The sequence below is a fragment of the Caloenas nicobarica genome, chromosome 3 (genome assembly GCF_036013445.1).
Source record: "Caloenas nicobarica isolate bCalNic1 chromosome 3, bCalNic1.hap1, whole genome shotgun sequence".
Taxonomy (NCBI): Eukaryota; Metazoa; Chordata; class Aves; order Columbiformes; family Columbidae; genus Caloenas; species Caloenas nicobarica.
The window spans coordinates 87,410,696-87,430,516 of record NC_088247.1 but is presented as its reverse complement, the minus strand read 5'-3'; the positions used below and the strand labels follow the sequence as shown (position 1 = coordinate 87,430,516).

Below are 19,821 nucleotides of genomic sequence, written 5' to 3'. Positions count from 1 at the left end.
TGCAAACTAAGTGTCAAACGGCATAAAGAATTTTGCAATAAAACTATTTAGTATATTAGAAAACACATACAAACACTTCTGTAAACTTTCTAACTCCTCCTCTCTGTTTGGCATTCCATTTACGTCTCCATTCCTGGTTAATGTGTTTCATCAGGATGAAACACAGTCTGGCTTGAAGAAATTGCTTAATGAATACCTTTCCTTGATCTGGTATTAATTTTATATTAGAAACTTGTGCTGCCTCAGATGGTTCTCAGGTGCAAGCATCCCTATTAACAACAGATCTGGAAACCTATTACTCATGAGAGAAATGTGAAGTATTTACACATTAACAGAAATTTCACATCTTTTCATGGTGTTAGGTGTCTTTCCTGGAGCTCAAAGCCAATGTTAAAATCTGTTCAAATATGATGTTCCTAGGGAGGTGTGCCATCTAGCTCAGACTGGCTGCACCACATGCCAGACGTTATTTCATGTAGGAGGTAGTATAGAGTCCTGATTATTCAGCTAAGAGACTAAACAGATACGCCATTTAACTAGGCTAATGTATTAAATTAAATCTATTATGATTTCTATTTGTGAATTGTCCTGACGTGCAGAAATAGTGGGGTTTCTTTTTCTTGTCAGCTTATTTGCTATTGGTTTCCATTCAATCCCAGTCCAGGCCCTCATTAAATGGATATGCAGTTTTAATTTTCCATCTGGCACAAAGTTCAGTGAGTAAAGCACAGCTCAACTTTATTTTGCTAGGAAGTGGTATAACTTTAACAAAAAATGATGGAAAACAAAAATGTTTTTGTGAAGAAACACTTTTTTTATATGCTGCTTTGTGCTCACCAGAAACTTGCAGGAACGATTACTTGCACCTAAGAACTCACCCGTACACCCTTGCCCATCCTGTGCGTCCTGATACCCTTGGTAACAGAGGCAGCGGTAGGAGCCATCCGTATTTTCACAGAACCCGTGACTGCCACATATTGTGCCATTCTCACATTCATCAACATCTGCAAGGAAGAATTTTAACATCAGACAGGCCGTGTGACAATCAAAGGCAGACATTCATGCAAAGTGCAGGAAAACAACAGATGAGGCAATTTTGCAAACAGATGCAGCGATGTGCCTCTACACATTGGGAAGAAAACCACAAATGACAAGACACAAAAATTTAATGTAAGCACACGTACAATTTAAGAAACTGTTTCAGTGTTACCTTCACAGGAAATATCTTATACCGGACAACAGTTTTGGTCAGCTGGCTCTCATCTGTTTCACCAAACCTCCCAATCATGGCATGATGCTCCATACCACAGAATAAGACATAGTTAAAATATGACCATCTCTCTGACTTTCTTTCAGATTTTGCCAGTGTACAACAAGCGGTCAATGACACGTGTGAAAATGAACCCCCTGTGTGAAACTGAACCCCCTATGCCTAAAAGAAGAGTTCAAGGCTATGGTTGCATCCATTGTGCAGAAGTGCTGCACTGATCTCATTGTTGCCGTCAGCACCAAAGAGAATTTCATGGTGTATGTATGTCTAAGTGGTAAATGTCTGTGGACTGAGCCTTCTGGGTTTAATCCTGTAAATTTACACATATGAATAATCTTACTCAGGTAGGTGAAGTAATTACAACGCCTGCACCCTTTCCATACTGGCCCTTTCATCTGTAGTTCCCATTTGTGGTTTGCTGGCCTTACAGGTAAGAGTACTTCATGAGTACATCTCTGACTCAACTGCCCATCAGCCTATACTGAAGCAGAGTGACTTGTGGCAGAATGTGCTTGATTCTTGTAAGTGTATTACAAGAGCTGGGAATGTATTATTTTTATCTTCATTCAAAGACCTAAACCCAAGGCCCTGACCATCTGTGATCATTAAAGATGTCATGGTGTGTTTTTCTGGAGGAAGAACTTAACTGAAACTGGGAACCTCCCAGAATACTACTAGGATTAGTACCTTCTGCCTTCTGAATTCCTCTGCAGTTCAAAGCAGAGAAATTATTGCTGTACTGCTTTCTTAGAAACGGTTATGACTGTTAAGTAAGCTTGCTGTCCACTGGGAATTACCTTCTGCATTGTACCTCAGGGGAAATTACATTTTTAAATGGTGAATAAAGTGATTTGCTTTTGATTTATCTGGATACTAGCTACTATCGTTAATTCTGCACAGTAGAGGAGACCTTCATGTAATGGAGCCTTCCATCATTCTCCTCCAGTGAATGCTGTAGGGCACTCTCTGCTCTAAAGGGCTGGTGGAACTGAAACCCACATTGCCAGAGACAGAGGGCTGCTTTGAACAGGTGAGCAGCACTGCTGCTCAGTGTCTCTCTGAGAGGAGAGAGTAGGGCTCAAATGCAGTCCTGTCTACTCCTCCAGCTGTTCAAGCCCTAGAAAAGTCAGCAAAGACGGACCTCATTCTTCTCGTGACAATGCTCACTGAGCAAGGACAATTTTACTTTTAAATTGTGTCTTATGTTCAGCTAAGCAGGAATTCTTGGTCTTTGAGCCACACGGTCATGGCTCCCTAAGCTACCCAAATTTGACCAGCACATCATTATCATCCACACATTCTCTAACAGTTAACCTGTTGTGCGGCCCTCTCACTGCCCAAGTGCCCGGATTCATCCATACATGCTTCTGTCTGCCTCGGGGAGATGCTTTTTTGGGCTCTTGAAGACCAGTTTTTCCTATTTGCTGTGGCTAGGGTTTGAACAGGTTTAGAACTGCATATACATCTTTAATGCCAGAAGAAACTAATCACATCATGTAGCCTGACCTCTTAAATAGGTTAAAAATGTCTCCGGCAAATTTCGAGTAAGTTGTGGAATTCTAACATCTTTTCTCAGAAAGGCATCTATTTTCACTTTAGGATGTTTAAGTGATAGAAAGCTTTGCTCTTCTACTAAACTGATCCTCTGGTTAACAACCTTCAGCTAAAATATAAAAAATACAAAATGCATGCAAAAGCTGTATGTACTACATAGACTGAAATCTAGGATAATTGTTAAAAATTGTGAAAAAAGTACTTGCAGATGGAACTGGCAGAATAATTTATTTGGTTTCTTGGTTTTGTCAATGAAGGCTTTAATGCTCTTTATATCTTGATTTATTAAACAAAGGAAAAATACTGAAGGAATTTATCTTAGAAAGGGTTATTTGTAGTTGGCAAAGAATACAATAGCTCCTATGTTTATTCTCAAGGAACTGACTATGAAAATTTGAGAGGTTCCTGCACACTAAACTTATTGAAATCTACCACAAACTCTCCTTAGTAGAATTAATTCAGCAATAAGAGTAAGCAATGTGTATCTGTATTAAAGACACTGTCAAAGGTGAAAGGTCAAGTATCACCTTTGATACCCTTTCCTTTTCCAGTCATCATAATGACAGAATTATTAAAAGATGCATATAGAGTTACTGGGAGAAAGAAGATACAAGTTCTTTACGGTTGTGTTTTTCTGGTCCCTCCCTTTTGCTGCTGTGCATTATACCTGCATAACACATCTTATTTGAATTTTTATTCTCATCTGATCATCAGAGTTTCACATATCTGGTCAAAAAATCTGAATACTCTATCTCTTATTCAGAAAATTCTGTTAAAAAAGGGAATTCAAAATGAGTAAACAATGGTGGATTGACAGAGAGTAATTTAAGACAACAGACAATAATGCAGTGTTTGTATTTTCAGTAGCCAACTACAGTCTAATAACAGAAGTTCCTGAGCCCCAGGACAGTTACTCTGTTAAAAGCCTAGACAGAAGAAACTACAACTGGGGATTTTCGAATTACCCAAATTACAGTATTTCTCCTACTTAATAGCTAAATGTTAAAGGAAACGGATAGGGGAATGGATCATGCAGCTGGTTCTCCAAAGGTAAACTAAGGTCATTGACTAAAAAGCTGCAGAAACAAAACTTGTGATTGTAGCAAGTATCCTAATTTAGTTCATAATATAGCCACAGAAGAGGGCTTTGTTTTTAAAAAGTACACAGTCTGAACATGACTGGACCTTTCACTGTATGGGAAACTAAACAGAAGGTCCAAGCACCAAATATTTTTCCTTGTCTAGACAGCTCACTCAGAGGACTCCTGTTTTACAGCCGGAAAGGGCATTTGTTTCTTAATTCACACTATAAAGCATGAGGCTCGCAATCAGCGATTCTCTTGCCTATATGGAGACAAAGCAAGGGGAAAAACTAAATATGAAACTAATCTACCCCATGTCTTTACAGTGACTAAAGCAGTTCTCTGTAATTACAACCTGGTTTAGAATCCATGACTCAGTGCTGCCTGCTTTAATCAAAACTCCTTTGATCTAACATCATCAGGATCTAAAGAAAGGCAAAACACTTGTGTGCTGAAGCACATTCCTATTCAGCTCAGCACCGTATTCCTGTTTTCAGCCAACCTGACCAAGATGAAGGCATACTTAACCTCAGGCATAATATTTAAATCTGTCTGAAATCTACTTACATGGCAAAGTGTCTGGAAGAGGAACTGTTTCCTAGGACAGTTCTGTACAGTGCTTGGAGGAACAGAGCTCTGATTCTGAGACTCCCAGGGCCCCCCATAACACCCACACATAAAAATCACTGTACGAAAAAATTAGAAAAATGAATATTGAATAAAGACTTTGACCATCTAGAGGCAGTAATGCTGGATGGTCATTCCAACATTGCAATGATGCGTGTAAGAAGGAGATTCTTGTTTCTCCCTTTGTGTTCTTACTTCTCCAGCCAGCATCCAGATAAGAAGTAGTTGATGCCCTAAAACATCTCTATCAGCAAACATGAGAAGGCTGCTGAAGTCTGTGATTACTCATTGTGAAACAGGAAGGTAGATCACAGGGGCCTGCTCTGGAGATGCATACTTCAGTCCATGTTTGACAGAAACCTGAGCTTTCCTGCTTCAGTATTTAACCAGAGTTGGTGAAGCTGTGAAGTCATCTACTACATAAAATTTACTCCATGTATCAGATAACACTACGCCAAAAGGAGTCCTAGAGTTACCATACCCTTTTCTTAAAGCTGCCTTGTCTTCCCTATATATAGGCAGAATTGTGGTTGTGATGTGCAGTCACAGCAAATATCTACTCTCTTAAAATGTCTTTGGTTCTTTGTTTCCCTGTTTTTCAGACTTCTTAGGTATGCAGTCATCGTAAACAATGGACAACGTGGCATCTTTGTGTACAGATTTGTAAATTATTCTTTGATCACAGAATGATCTGTGGATGCTCTGTGCAACCATCCATAAAGCTCAGTTGGGTGACTTGTTCAGTGGACAAGCAAAGGAGAACAGGGTACAAGACATAAGTGAGGAGGAAAGGAAGGAGTAGAGGTCAGAGAGCTCTGGTGGGATGCGTAAGTTTTTTTGGAGTGCCTGTTGAGGCAGGCAGTGAAGCTCACGGCTTGGAGCAGAGAGAGGGAAGAGTGAGGGGGCCACTTGAGAGACATATGGGATTGGACACGGAGACAGAAGAGGCACTTGGGGCAGGGTATTGACTTCAGCATCAGAGAACCTCTAACTTGAGTTTTTGCCAGCACAGCTGACTAGCAGCCAACTGGGTAAAACGCTGCCTTTAGAAAAAACTCAGAAAACTCGACACGGAGCTGGGGAGCGCTCCGAGAGCCTCCTGTTCAGAGAGCCTCCTGCAGCCAAAATGCTGAGCCTGGGGCCAGGCGGCAGTGGAATGTCACTGCTGCAACAAAAGTTTGCCTGCACCTTGGAAGAAGACACAGTCTCCACAGCTGTTCAGTTTACTTTGGCCAAAGGCCATAAAAACTCCGGACCAGAACTGAACCACATGGGGTTCTTAAATGTTTTATGTTGTTGTTGTTTCTGACTTTTCAAAAAAACTGATTCAAACCCATGCAAAACCAGTCTGGAGATATGGAAAATCTGCTCCCCAGGTACACAGAGGCGTCTGAAAACAGCAAAATTGCCTCAGGTTCTTTCTCTGATGGTATAAACAGTTATTCTCGCTTCACTAGAAGCAAATTCACAGAGACACCTAGTGTAAAGAACAGTAGCTCCTGTGGCTGGAAGCCGCATCCTTTCTCAGTACCTGGAATGTTGCACGCTCCTTGTCTTTCTGATCCTTTTGTTTCATCTTGCCTTTTCATGTGAAGCTGACACCACTGCAAATATTAACACTGATGCCATCAGTGCTCCCTTAAATGAGTTTTTTCAACTCCAGAGTTGTTTTTATTAAAATGACAGAATGGAGAAACAAATCATGGTAGAAAAGGAGTGCTGCTGCTTCAGAAGTACCCTTGCTTTGCCAAGTTATTAAAATACTTTTCCAAGTGCTGAATATAAAGTCTGATCTGTATTCCATACACACCACCAATTGTGAAGCACGCTCAACTGGTTTTGTACTTGTTGTTTTACTCTTCATTGAAAAGTTCCAAAACTACTCACAATCCTGGAAGTAAGACCTTGTGATTTCATATTTTTCTATTTAGTGTAAGTTTGGCTTTTTTGTTCTAATGGAGATTAACTTTGTAATACTTGATCATATGTGATAGTGACCCTTCCCTGGGAGCTGTGCTACTTTATTAACTGTCAGAGATGTTTCTGGTACATCCCCTAAAATTAGATGCCACCAAGTGGTGGGTTTGGTGGGGTTTTTTTTCTTTTTTTTTAAGGTTGTGTTTCTATTCAGTTCTGCCTCTTTTAATTTCTGAGAGTTTGATTTCACAACGTTACTAAGTGTTCTTCTAAATTTGGTTTGGAATAAAGTGTTTGGTTTCTACTAAGAGCAGGCTGCATTCTTCTCTGTCCAGTTTGTTTTTTTTTTTAGCTATGCTCAACAGTGAGGCAAAACACCTGCTACTACTTCTCTTGCAGAGAAATTGAAGATATTTAACCATATCCTTCCTAAACACTGGATGAAATGTATCCATGCTGCCAAAGGAGTCCATGAACACGCTTTGGAATTATCCCCATTACTTGAATTCACAAACCGCTGCCTTGTCCATCAGTCACTGGAGTTACTCAGATTCTCTCTCTCTAGCCTACCAGACCAGGCTTTTGTCTTGGCAGCAAAGGAATGTTTCTTTCAACTTATGCTATGACTACAAAATAAAGTAAATGTTTAGAGAGGATAAAGCACCAAAAATACTGGAGGATTTTTTAAAGTTATCAATAATAATTAAAACACAAATAGTGTGTTTGATGTCATGCTATATCTAAATATACAGCACTTATTCCCTTACATCAGCATAATGGTATTCTTGCCAGTAGTGTATTTCATTTCATTAGATATTATATTACTAACTATATGGCAGGTTATATGCCAGCTCAAATAGTAATGCTGTAACACTGTTTTTCCTCTGGTAAAAGTAGGAGGAGTAAACGGAACAGTCAGACAAAAGCTTCAGTAAACTCCCCTTCACTGAAGGAAGAACCTTTTCACCATCCCTCAGTGAACTATGAGGAGAGCTGGCCCATGAAAACCAATCATGTATGGATTTCCTGGCCTATAATTTGGCTTGCTTACTTCTTGGATGCTTGAGATCCACTACCCATAGGTTTTAAGACTGAGATATCATCTGCTCAGAGCTCCACCTCTGCATGCATCCTGTCAAATTACTACTATATAATTTTTTTCCCCTTCTGAACTTTTTGAACAGTCTTGAACAGTCCTGTCATCCATAAGAACAGCCATTCTTCATCCGGTTAGGGGAATTGCTTTCTGTCAGCATCGCTGACTACACAAAGCCACAGATCTTCTTGGTATCATTGCGTACAAGTCTCTGATTTAAATTCAGTGCAGGAGTGCAGCATCACTAGCAAGTGTGTGCATTCCATTAGCAAAAGGATATATTCTCATGCTATAACCAAGTAAAAAGCTTTGTTACACCTAAATTCCAGGCTCCTGGTTGATGTTTCTCAACAGTGTTATTAGTGGAGCAGCTTTTACCACCTTATATGAAAAATATCTGTATAAGCACACCTGCATGCACTTACGAAGAACAAGCTGGCTTTAGCACTGTAAAGATCTAATTACTGCTATTTACTCCATTTCTACCATTTCAAAATGTCTGAGGTTCTATCACAGACAGCATTTTACTACAGTTTCTCACTGGAGTTACTTGTGTTGTATGGATGCTTCATCTGCATCTTTGTAAAAGAAAAGTCTTGACAAGCAAGGTTCTGTTGTCTCACACACAGCAATCAGAACATTCAGGCAGTTCAGGATTGCTGCTAATGCACTTAAGCTTTAAATTAAACAATCCTAAATATTTATGGCAGAAAGGTCTTACCCACGGAAACTTATCAGAAGCCTGAGTTCCAAACTCATTTTACATGCATTCTATATATTTTTATTCCTTCCACCCTTGCTGTAAGATAGAAAGAATTTCCATTTTCCTATTATTACAGATGTCTACTTGTTTAATATATCTTAAGAATATCATTCCCTCCTTTGCCATCATTTGTCAGAGTTAGGTTAGTATTCCTTCTTTTTCACTAATTTCCTGTGCTCAAAAAATACAATCCAATGTTAAGACAGGAAAATTATTAAAAATCAAGAAAAGTTAACACAGCTTGTAACAAACACGAACTCCATTACATTGCCCATTTTGTACATTTCCTTCTTATGATCAAACAGCAACACAGCACACCCTGCATTTACAAGAAAAAGAACAAAGGGCCCTTACAGGACAGATCGCGGAGTTAATAGTAGTTTTGGGGTATCAGACCCAAACTGACTGCTTTTCTCACCCAACAAATAACAGCAAATCAGTGGGAATGCATTACTGTAACTTGTCTCACCTTCACATGTCCGACCATCTGCGGACACAGAAAAGCCTCGCTCACATATGCACTGGTAGGAGCCATCCGTGTTGAGACACTCCCCATGAGGCGAACAGAGGTCAGATCTCTCACATTCATTGATATCTGAAAACACAGAGACATTAATAGCTTTGCAAATCATCATACCTTTAATATTAACCCTAAGTTCAATTAGTCTTAAAAGCAGCTTTTACTTCCACCAGCTATGTAAACAGCTATGTAAATGGGGCTCATTTTCCAGAGTAACCATATCTTCAGGGATCACTCTTAATCTCTGTATAGGCATCAGTATGTTTTGCTGCATCATACTCTCACTATATCACACTCTGCGATGAGGATGAGCAGATGAGAGTGATTTGTGAGAGATCAGTAAATGCTCCATACTAGCCAACATTTCTTCTGCGTTAGGGGAATTCTCAGTCGGCTCCATCTCACTGCTCTTTGATTGCTGTGCGCTGCTCAGCTTGTGCATCTGGCTCCATGTGTTACCAGCAGATCTGGCATTGCGTCTTTCCCAGTAGGCTGATTTCACATAATTTAAAGCCAAATGCTCTTTTTTGCTGATGGGGAATGGGAATGGTCTCAAAAAGATTGCTACATAAGAGTCTTTTTTTTTTTTTTTTTAACTTAAGCATTTTTCAAACTTGTGAATCTGAAAAACAAGCATTTCTTTCTGATTGATGTCTCAACAACAAAACCCGCCATCATGACTTAAGCACTGCATTCATTCATTAAGGAGGTACCACTTTCACATGAATTACCATTCACATTGTAATTGCACTTCCGTATTTTGCTTTATGAAAATCTACTACGAAGTTTTCAGTACCATGCTGAGATCAAACACACAGTTATGAACAAAGCTTACACACGTGGCTCACTCATCCATCATCACAGATAATAGAATTTCTTATTCTTAACTGTGTCTTTTGTTGCTTAGATTCTGGCCGGTGTTACAGCCACACACAATGCATCAAAGTATGGACAGTAATTCTGATAGACTAAATAAACTATTATTTCAATACCAGCATTTCAAGACCCATGACATCCATTATAGAATTTTCTTTAGATACAGACTGATTCTGTCTTGTGTGTAAACCTTCTAGGCCAGTGTCCTGAAGTCATGGCACATGTGCAGAAAGAGCAGAGGCAGCTCAGGGAAGGGCAGTATCTGTATGAGGTGCACAGGGAAAAGTCAGTGCGCTGGGCTTCACAAAACACCTGTATGTGTAAAGTTTTCTCTGAATTCATAGTAGATGCAGACCCATGACAGACTTCCTGAATCTCTCTGAAAGTTGCGTAAGGTAGGAGATCAGCAATGACAAGGACAGTACAGAGGTACCTTCTTGGGACCCACATAGTTCTCAGGACTAAGCTGTCAGTCTCTCAGTTTTGACAGCAAAATAGTAGAAACCAAACCAGGTGATTACACAAGGTAGATATTAAAAGACAGGAAAACAAAATGAACAATGTTAGAGAAATAGAGTATAATTTGTCTGAAAGAACAAACTGCACACTTTTCTAATGTTTTGGACTCTCTTCAACTTTACTCCTTACCAAAACGCATGTTCCTCATTTCTAGTCTAGTCCAGATTCAACTTGCAGACATTGCATTATGACGAATTTGCCAGTTTAATTCAATAGTTCTCTACTTTCAGTTATGGTTTCCTTCGAACGTAGTAAGGCTATGAGCAAGTCACTTCTCATGTTTTTATTCAACAAAATAAACAGTTTAAAAGCATTCAATCCTTTCCCCCCCCAGGCCATCAGCATTTTTGGGTTCATCTCTAACTCTCCTCAGCTGATCAGCATCCATTTTGGATTGTGAGCACCAGAATATCAGTGTACAACAGTGTGCCAAAGGCAGTTGTGTCAGTGCAAAACAGAGGTAAACAAACTTTCCTTACTCTTGCTGGATATTCTAATTTTTCAGTCTGGGGAGTGCATTAGTCCTACTGGCTACTGGGTTGCACTGGAAGCGCATTTTCAGCTGACTGTCTCTGATCCTTAACTCCTTCTCAGTAACTGTGTCCCAGAAGGAAGTCCGTTGTCCAACAGCCATGACTGAAACTCCTTCTTCAATACAGAACTGGATATAATGAAATGCATATTGTTTGTTCATAGCTGGTATACCATGTCATCAAGATCACTCTGCACTAGTGGACAATTATCTGGATCTTCTACCATGCCCCTAATCACTCCAGGTGAATTCTCTCAAAAATTTTATGGGCTTTGTTACTATTACAGAACTCTGATAGAACTGTCAGTCATTTTAAAATGTCTCAGTTTAGCTGCTGTTTTAAATATTTTGAAGGCACTGCTGAAATGTAAAGAAGTCATCATTTATGATGCAAGTATGTCTAGTTTTGTTCAGTACAAAATACAGGACAAGAAATATACTGAAGATTTCCATCTTTGTCAAATAAAGATTCTACTGTTGCATCCTGTAACAGCTAAAGAACAAGCAGTCAAAAGATCTAGCCAAAGATCTCCCTTTATGTTCTTTCGCTGTGTCCCGTTCTTTGCTATTCTACCTTGTCAGTATTCATTGCATCAACTCTTTCTTTCTTCCATTTGTTTCGATATTGATCTGGCTATTTCTCAAGCAGCTTCACTACCCTCTACAGCAAGTTGTTATTTTTCAGTGTTAGTGGTCTTCTTTCTCAAGTGTAGCGCTCTTACCTGAAATGATTTCCAATTTTCATTCACATTTTTCTGTTAAAAATACTGTCTATACTGTCTGTTCCTTAGATGGCTCATAAGTGGGGTGGCACTCTAGAACCAATGAAGACCGGGAGGCCTCCCATCCCCCTAGGGGGAAATTGGTGTGCTCAGCTCGCTCCCTGAAGTGCCTGTACACCAATGTGCGCAGCATGGGGAATAAGCAGGAGGAGTTAGAAACCTGTGTTCGGTCAGGAGTTTATGATCTGGTGGCAATTACAGAGACATGGTGGGACAGCTCGCATGAATGGAATGTGGACATGGATGGCTATGTCCTTTTCAGGAAAGACAGGCCAGCCAGGCGAGGTGGTGGAGTTGCTTTTTACGTGAGAGAGCAACTACAACATACTGAGTACTGTCCAGGTGCAGTTGAGGAGTGAGTTGAGAGTCTGTGGGTGAGAATTAAGGGGCAGGCTGGCAGGGGTGACACTGTTGTGGGTGTCTATGACAGGCCACCAGATCAGGGTGAGGAAGGTGATGAGGCCTTCTACGGGCAGCTGAGCGCGGCCTCACAGTCACAGGCTCTGGTTGTTATGGGGGATTTTAACTACCCTGATGTTTGCTGGAAGGACTACTCAGCCAGCCAGCCACAATCTAGGAGGTTCCTCCAGTGCATTGATAACTTCCTGATGCAAATGGTGGAGGAGCCGACTAGGAGAGGTGCGCTGCTGGATCTCGTCCTCACTAACAAGGAGGGTCTGGTTGAAGCAGTAAAGGTGGAGGGCTGCCTTGGCTGCAGCGACCATGAAATGGTAGAGTTCAGGATCTCATGTGGCGGGAGCAGAATAGCAAGCAGAATTGCAACCCTGGACTTCAGCAGGGCCAACTTTGGCCTTTTCAAACAATTGCTGGGGGAAATCCCATGGGCAAGGCTGCTTGAAGGTAAGGGGGCCCAAGACAGTGGGTTAGCATTCAGGGACTGCTTCTACCAAGCTCAAGAGCAGAGCATCCCGACACGTAGGAAGTCAAGGAAGGGAGCCAGGAGACCTGCGTGGTTAAACAGGGAACTGCTGCGTAAGCTCAAGTGGAAGAGGAGAGTTTACAGATCATGGAAGGAGGGGCTGGCCACTTGGGAAGAATATAAGGCTGTTGTCAGAGGATGTAGGGAGGCAACTAGGAAAGCAAAGGCCTCCTTAGAGTTAAACCTGGCGAGAGGGCTCAAGGACAACAGAAAGAGCTTCTTCAAATACATGGCAGATAAAACTAACACCAGAGGCAACGTAGGCCCACTGATGAATGGGGTGGGTGCCCTGGTGACAGAAGATACAGAGAAGGCAGAATTACTGAATGCCTTCTTTGTCTCTGTCTACTCTGCCGGAGGCTGTCCTGAGGAGCCCCGTACCCCTGAGGCCCCAGAGGAAGGCAGGGCAATGGAGGAGTTTGCCTTGGTTGATGAGGACTGGGTTAGGGAGCAATTAAGCAATCTGGACATCCATAAATCCATGGGTGCAGATGGGATGCACCCGCGGGTGCTGAGGAAGCTGGCTGAAGTCATTGCTGGACCGCTCTCCATCATCTTTGCTAAGTCGTGGGAAATGGGAGAGGTGCCTGAGGACTGGAGGAAAGCAAATGTCACTCCGGTCTTCAAAAAGGGCAAGGAGGAGGATCTGGGTAACTATAGACTGGTCAGCCTCACCTCCATCCCTGGGAAAGTGATGGAACACCTTATCCTTGGTGCCATCTCAAGGCATATCAAGGATAAGAGGGTCATCAGGGGCAGTCAACATGGCTTCACCAAGGGGAAGTCGTGCTTGACCAACCTCATAGCCTTTTATGAGGACATAGCCAGGTGGACAGATAATGGCAAAGCAGTGGATGTGGTCTACCTTCATTTCAGTAAAGCATTTGACAGTCTCCCACAGCGTCCTTGCAGCTAAACTGAGGAAGTGTGGACTGGGCGATTGGGTAGTGAGGTGGACCGCTAACTGGCTGAAGGAAAGAAGCCAGAGAATCGTGGTCAATCGGGCAGAGTCTAGTTGGAGGCCTGTATCTAGTGGAGTCCCTCAAGGGTCAGTACTGGGACCAGTACTATTCAATATATTCATCAATGACTTGGATGAGGGAATAGAGTATACTATCAGCAAGTTTGCTGATGACACCAAACTGGGAGGAGTGGCTGACACACCAGAAGGCTGTGCTGCCATCCAGCGAGACCTAGACAGGTTGGAGAGTTGGGCAGGGAAAAATTCAATGAAATATAACAAGGGAAAATGTAGAGTCTTACATCTGGGCAAGAACAACTCCAGGTTCCAGTATAGGTTGGGGAATGACCTGTTAGAGAGCAGTGTAGGGGAAAGGGACCTGGGGGTCCTGGTGGACAGCAGGATGACCATGAGCCAGCACTGTGCCCTTGCGGCCAAGAAGGCCAATGGCATCCTGGGGTGTATTAGAAGGGGGGTGGTTAGCAGGTCCAGAGAGGTTCTCTTTCCCCTCTACTCTGCCCTGGTGAGACCTCATCTGGAATATCGTGTCCAGTTCTGGGCCCCTGAGTTCAAGAAGGACAGGGAACTGCTGGAGAGAGTCCAGCGCAGGGCCACGAAGATGATGAAGGCAGTGGAGCATCTCCCTTATGAGGAAAGGCTGAGGGAGCTGGGTCTCTTTAGCTTGGAAAAGAGGAGACTGAGGGGTGACCTCATTAATGTTTATAAATATGTAAAGGGTGAGTGTCACAAGGATGGAGCCAGGCTCTTCTCGGTGACAACCAATGATAAGACAAGGGGCAATGGGTGCAAACTGGAACACAGGAGGTTCCACTTAAATTTGAGAAGAAACTTCTCAGTGAGCGTGACGGAACACTGGAACAGGCTCCCCAGGGAGGTTGTGGAATCTCCTTCTCTGGAGACATTCAAAACCCACCTGGATGCCTTCCTGTGTAACCTCATCTGGGTGTTCCTGCTCTGGCGGGGGCATTGGACTAGATGATCTTTTGAGGTCCCTTCCAATCCCTAACATTCTGTGATCCTGTGTGCTTTCAGTTTTGTTATATTTAGCCATTCAAAACACGAAGTGTATATACTACCGCTTTACATAGTCAAGAGAAGAGAGTCATATGAAAGCTGGCATTGATTTATAGCTTGTGATCAATTCTTTTTTATCTGCTAAAGCAAGGTCTAATCAGCACTTCTGTATGTTGAATGCAACATTTTCTGAATTAGAAAACAGTCACATAGAATACTCAGAACTTTTACAGGGAATTTACTGTTGGTTGCACAAGATCTTCAACACAGATCAGCTGGAATACAGCGTTTCAGCTCAAGTCTAAACTCTGCATAAGAGAGCTGCCAAAGCAAAGGCCAGTCTCCTGCTCTTCCAGTCATTCAGAGCACGAACACACTATCACTTTCCAGCTCTAATACCATGGTTCTGGTCTCATAAAAACAGATGGCAAAAGGGAGTCGTGAGGCATGTCTAGGTGTTGTGCCAACACGGGGTCAGGATCATTCAGAACTAAAACGCAGGAAGTATTTTTCTGGGTGGGCAATGCTGACTCAGCCTCAGATAACACATTCTCTTCCTCCTCACGCATCTTTCACAAAGCACTGCAAGTGTTTCAGAGGTGAGAGAGGTTTATCTAATGTGACTTGACGCTAACTGTACTGCTTTTTTGGTTACATTACTGACCCACAAATATAGGAGGCTCTGCCAAAATAAATGTTTCCAGGATTTGGGAAAATGCAGCACTGTATCTCTGTTAGTTCTAATACAGATCCTCTTTCAAGTTATGAAGGTTGAGATTTCAGCCTCTTGAAATAATTTCTCAGCACATATTTACCAGAGAAGAGTTACGAGAAGAGTAAGAAAGTACTACAAATGACAAATGAGTTTCTCTTCCTTAGCATGATCTGTGACTACCACAAGTTATGCTTACAAACTTGCACATTCATAATAATGATGCAGGTATTTTTATAGCTATTTCATACCTTGACATCCCCTATTCGCTATCTGCTGGAAACCATCTGGACAAGTGCATTTGTAAGACCCGTCAGTATTAATGCAGTTTCCTCCACGGCAAATATCACTGTCTTGAAGGCATTCATCAACATCTGAAATGAAAATGTAACTGAATTGTTAGATTATGTAAAAACTGATGAAACTTTTAATAGCAATACTTTGATATTAATGTAGGAACTTGAAGCTACAATGCTCTTTAATAATGTTGTGTGTCTGTGTGTGGAAATAAAGTTTACTTTAGGTTATCTTTTTATTTTGGCCTTTCTTCATATCATCAAACTTTTTGTATTTCTTGAGAGCTTTAAAATTTGACTTAGTATGTCATTCATATCTAGCAAACATGTCTAACGTGCCATCTGCATCTCTCATGAAAGCTATCTTAACAGATCTTTATACCACGCTTTGCTATAATGGTGATGACTGTGGTGTTACAGTCATGCAGTTTAAAAGAAATCCAAGCAGCTGCACATTTAGAAGACAGGCACAAAAAATACCTACTAATGCAAAATCTGCATCTTTGGATATGTTTAGATCACTACACAGAGATCTCTGAGCCGGAAATGATTTGACTCAGACATCCCCCAGAGCATGGGCAAGCCCAAGCGTAGCTGGTGTGTCACACCAGACAAGATGTGCCTGCGGAGACAACTCACAACCAACCGCGTGGACGGGAGGCTTGTGGGACAGGGACCACCCTGTGCCTACCGCTGTGCTAACACCTACTTTTCCATGCAGTTCATGCGCTGCAGTACGGCCATTTTGCAGGCTTAGCAGCTTGGTCACGAAGCAGAACAGCTGCTTTTGCACAGTGCTGCACCCAAGCTGTAAATCCAGCTCCAGTGTCAGGGCTCACAGGGTCCAGCTCCCGGCTGCCCGGACACCCCGTTCCCAGCACCACGCCTCAGGCCTGCAGGCTCTGCCCCCCTCTCCTGACATCCAGGGGATAAATGCTCACTGACACATAGCAGGGCAAGTTTCAGGATACAAAGCAATATAAAGTAATCAAATATTTCCAGAACAGGACACTGGCATTTTCTGCACCTAAAGTATTTTGTTCCCTTTGTCTTTCAAAGGGCTTAAAGGCAGCCCAGTGGAGGGAACAGAACCCAGCTACTGCAGGTACAGGATTAACTCAGCAAGTGTCTACATTCCAGTGATTTTATACAGTTCTGTTTCACTACAGCTAAAGATCACAAGGTATTTGATGACTAGTCCTCTACGTTTTAAAAGTAAACAGAAAATAAGAGTCAAATAGGAGAAGCATTTCATAAACAACTTTCCCCTACATCCATGATGCCCTACCTCATAACTCACTGAGTTTATTGCTCTGGTAATTCAGATAGTTTCCTTTGAAAAACAGTTATCAAAACCTTTTTCTACTGCCTTTAATTACTCTGATTTCTTAAGCATGGATTTTGGCTGATTAGAATTGTAACTTTTTCCTGTGCTGAAGGAATGAATAACAATTGTAATCAAAAAAGAGGACATGACCCCATTTCTACACTTATCTCTGGAAAGCCCACACTATATCGGAGTGCAACTATCCCTGGGATTTAATCTATTTGATAAAAATAAGAAACAGGGATAGCTTTCTTACATAAATAAATGTTATTGCAGAGAAAACTGCACTTAATGCTGACAAAGTTGTGACCTTTTGATAACCACGTTTTATAAGCATTTTCATTGTTGTTTATTAAAACAGCAATTAATTTTGACTAGGAGCATGAGAAAAAATTAATGACTCCCTTGTGCTGAGGTAATGCCAAGTCTCACAACAAGAAGGCGTCTTCTGCCAAATTCAGTCAAAATGCATTATTTTCTGTATAGGACGCAAACCTCCCTTTCTCCAATGCAACTCTTCACAGGTTCTACGGTTGCTGCACAAGAATTTCCAGAAAAATCAGAGACAGAAACTCATGCTTGAGATGTTCAGTGCTTTTTACCACCTATTATACGTGCATGTCTTGAGCATTTTGGTTAGCAAAATCTCTGAAGGCTCCGAGGAGAACACTGGAGCCTCCTGTGCTTCAGACAGACTCTTTTCCAGTAGTCCAAGTTCTTTGAGATGTATAATCCATGTGTAAGCCCAGCTGGTGCATATTCATACTTCCTGTCAGTTGAGACAAGGCCACAGGTGCACCCACATTTTGTGTTCTCTCATACGAAGAGCAACACAGGGCAGATACTCTCAATGTCACTTTATCTCAAGAACAAGACACTGAATGAGAGAATAAGGCAGAAAGAAAACAAACACGCATGTGTTCAAGCATCTTGAAGACCTCTGACTACTAGGAAGTAACCTCTTTTTCATCCTTGATGGTAAAGTCTGGTCTGATACTACAGGTTTGTCTTGAGAAGACAGCATTTAGTTGGCTCAGGGCGAACTGCTCTTCTGCCTTGATGACTTGAAAAGGAGGTTTCCCAACCTATTGCTGTGGGTCAGAAGGTGGGAACTGCCTCCTAGAGTGCTGTGTGGAGGGTAACCTAGGAGCAGAACACTATCAGGTAGAACAGCAGTGAGAAGCTGTGTCTTCCATGGTATCAGCAGCTACAGAAAACACACCAGAGACTGGACACCTGTTATGTGCTAATATCAGATGTATAGTGAGACCTTAACTGAGAGTTTTTTCCCCCGTAGGGTGAAAGAAGGAAGCAACTGAGCTACAATCTTTTCTGGAGCTCACTAGTGAGTAATCTCACATGCTCAAGGTGACCTTGAGGAGTGCAGCAGATATATCCTATCAGGTGGTATAGGCAACGATGGAGAAGAAAGAGTACCTTTGAAATAATTAATTAGAAAAAAACTTGTTTGCCAGTTACTGGGCAATTAAATTGTTTTACTTGAGAGATAATAGAATGTTTCTAGTTTCCGTAACGCAGCATTTCTCTCTATATTTACTGTATGTATTTAACTTCTTATTTGTTTTTACAAGCTCGGTATGTAGACTGCCTTCTGAGACACTGAAAGCTGTGACCTCCAGCAGATCCCCCTGGAGCTCACCTTATACTACACATTTTCTCCTGCCAGTGCACATGTGGGATTATGGTGGCTGGCTACAGGTTCCCACAACCAGCTGGAAAAGAAGTTTCAGCTTAGCAGGGCCCCAAGTGAATAGTGTATGCTGTAATACAGAACTTCTTTGTCAGAATTTGAGCAACAAGGTTTGGAAAGGCTTAATTGTGTTCGGTAATAATGTCAACTGTTCTTCCAATATTACTGTTGGAAACTTTTATGTGGAAAGATGACAGGGACTATTTCTAAGAACCCATTAAATATGTGGCTGTGTAGGTGGGAACTGTTGAAAGGTTGACAGTAAAGTATAGAGGAAGAAAGAGAAGCAACATATCTTTCTGGCCCATTCTCTAAAGAGTTCATGCCTATAGCTGAGATACTCAAGATCTTATTGAGAAAAATGCATTGGTAGCTTAAGTCCACAAGCTTACCTTCACACTGATCTCCAGTAGTTGATAATGCATAGCCCTGGCTACAAATACATCTGAAAGATCCTTCTGTGTTCCTGCAGCGTCCGTTTGTACAGAGTGATCGCTGCTGGCATTCATCTATATCTGTAGCAAAGAGACGGTGAAAATATAACACGTGAAAATACCAGTTACCAGTCAAATGATGCAATAACGAATTCTGAACAAAACACTAAACCAGAGGGCCAGTACTGCTCCTTTTAGTCTTATTTATTAACAAATGCAGGCAGTCAATATGATGCATAAAAGATACGAAATGGCAGATTGGATGTTTTCCTTGAGATGACTGCATTCAGCATTCTCTCCTATATTGTCAATACAACCCTCAAGCACAAGCAGGTACATACAGACACAAAAATACACACACATGCTGCTTGAGAGCTGCTTTTGTTTCTTTTCTATCTGGCAAAGGTAATAAGCCAGCCGCTCGAATGAGTCAGCAAAACCCACAAAATACTTTCCAGCAGGATCACCACCTTTTAACAGGGTGTGGTTTTCAGATGCACACTGACAGGCTGTTCCCCTTTTAAATTGTACCTTCAGGCTCCTTTAAATACATGCCTTGTAACAGTATTAATCCCCTAAGTGTGGGGAAATGTCTCTTTGCCTCCACCACCACAGTTAATCCCTTACCGCTTCAGTTCTCATAAACTGGGGTCAGACTGGGTTAACTGATGGACTTGAACATCAAACTTAAGTTTTCCTATGAAAACCTCAAAATATTGGAGGGGAGTGGCACTCTGAATTCAGAACATAGCACATGTTTTGTTTGAGCTAGGAAGCCTGTTTCCCCTCCCTTATTTAGGAAATACTCGTTAAGGAAGAGTAATTAAATTGATATGGTAGGTTCTTAGTCACTTCTAGGATTTAGGA

The 19,821-nt window shown here is 41.7% G+C and overlaps 1 protein-coding gene across 6 annotated transcripts in view; it reads right to left on the bottom strand.

Moving 5' to 3' along the window:
- The window catches only part of LTBP1 (latent transforming growth factor beta binding protein 1), a 193,207-nt gene that overhangs the window by 29,952 nt on the left and 143,434 nt on the right, over positions 1-19,821 (bottom strand). For all 6 annotated transcript variants that reach the window (XM_065630477.1, XM_065630479.1, XM_065630478.1 and 3 more), the window contains 4 exons: positions 18,913-19,035; positions 15,438-15,560; positions 8,779-8,904; positions 879-1,004 (listed from right to left, as the gene is read on the bottom strand). In XM_065630477.1, coding sequence (XP_065486549.1) covers positions 879-1,004; positions 8,779-8,904; positions 15,438-15,560; positions 18,913-19,035 — 498 coding nt within the window. The remainder of the gene's footprint in view (positions 1-878; positions 1,005-8,778; positions 8,905-15,437; positions 15,561-18,912; positions 19,036-19,821) is intronic.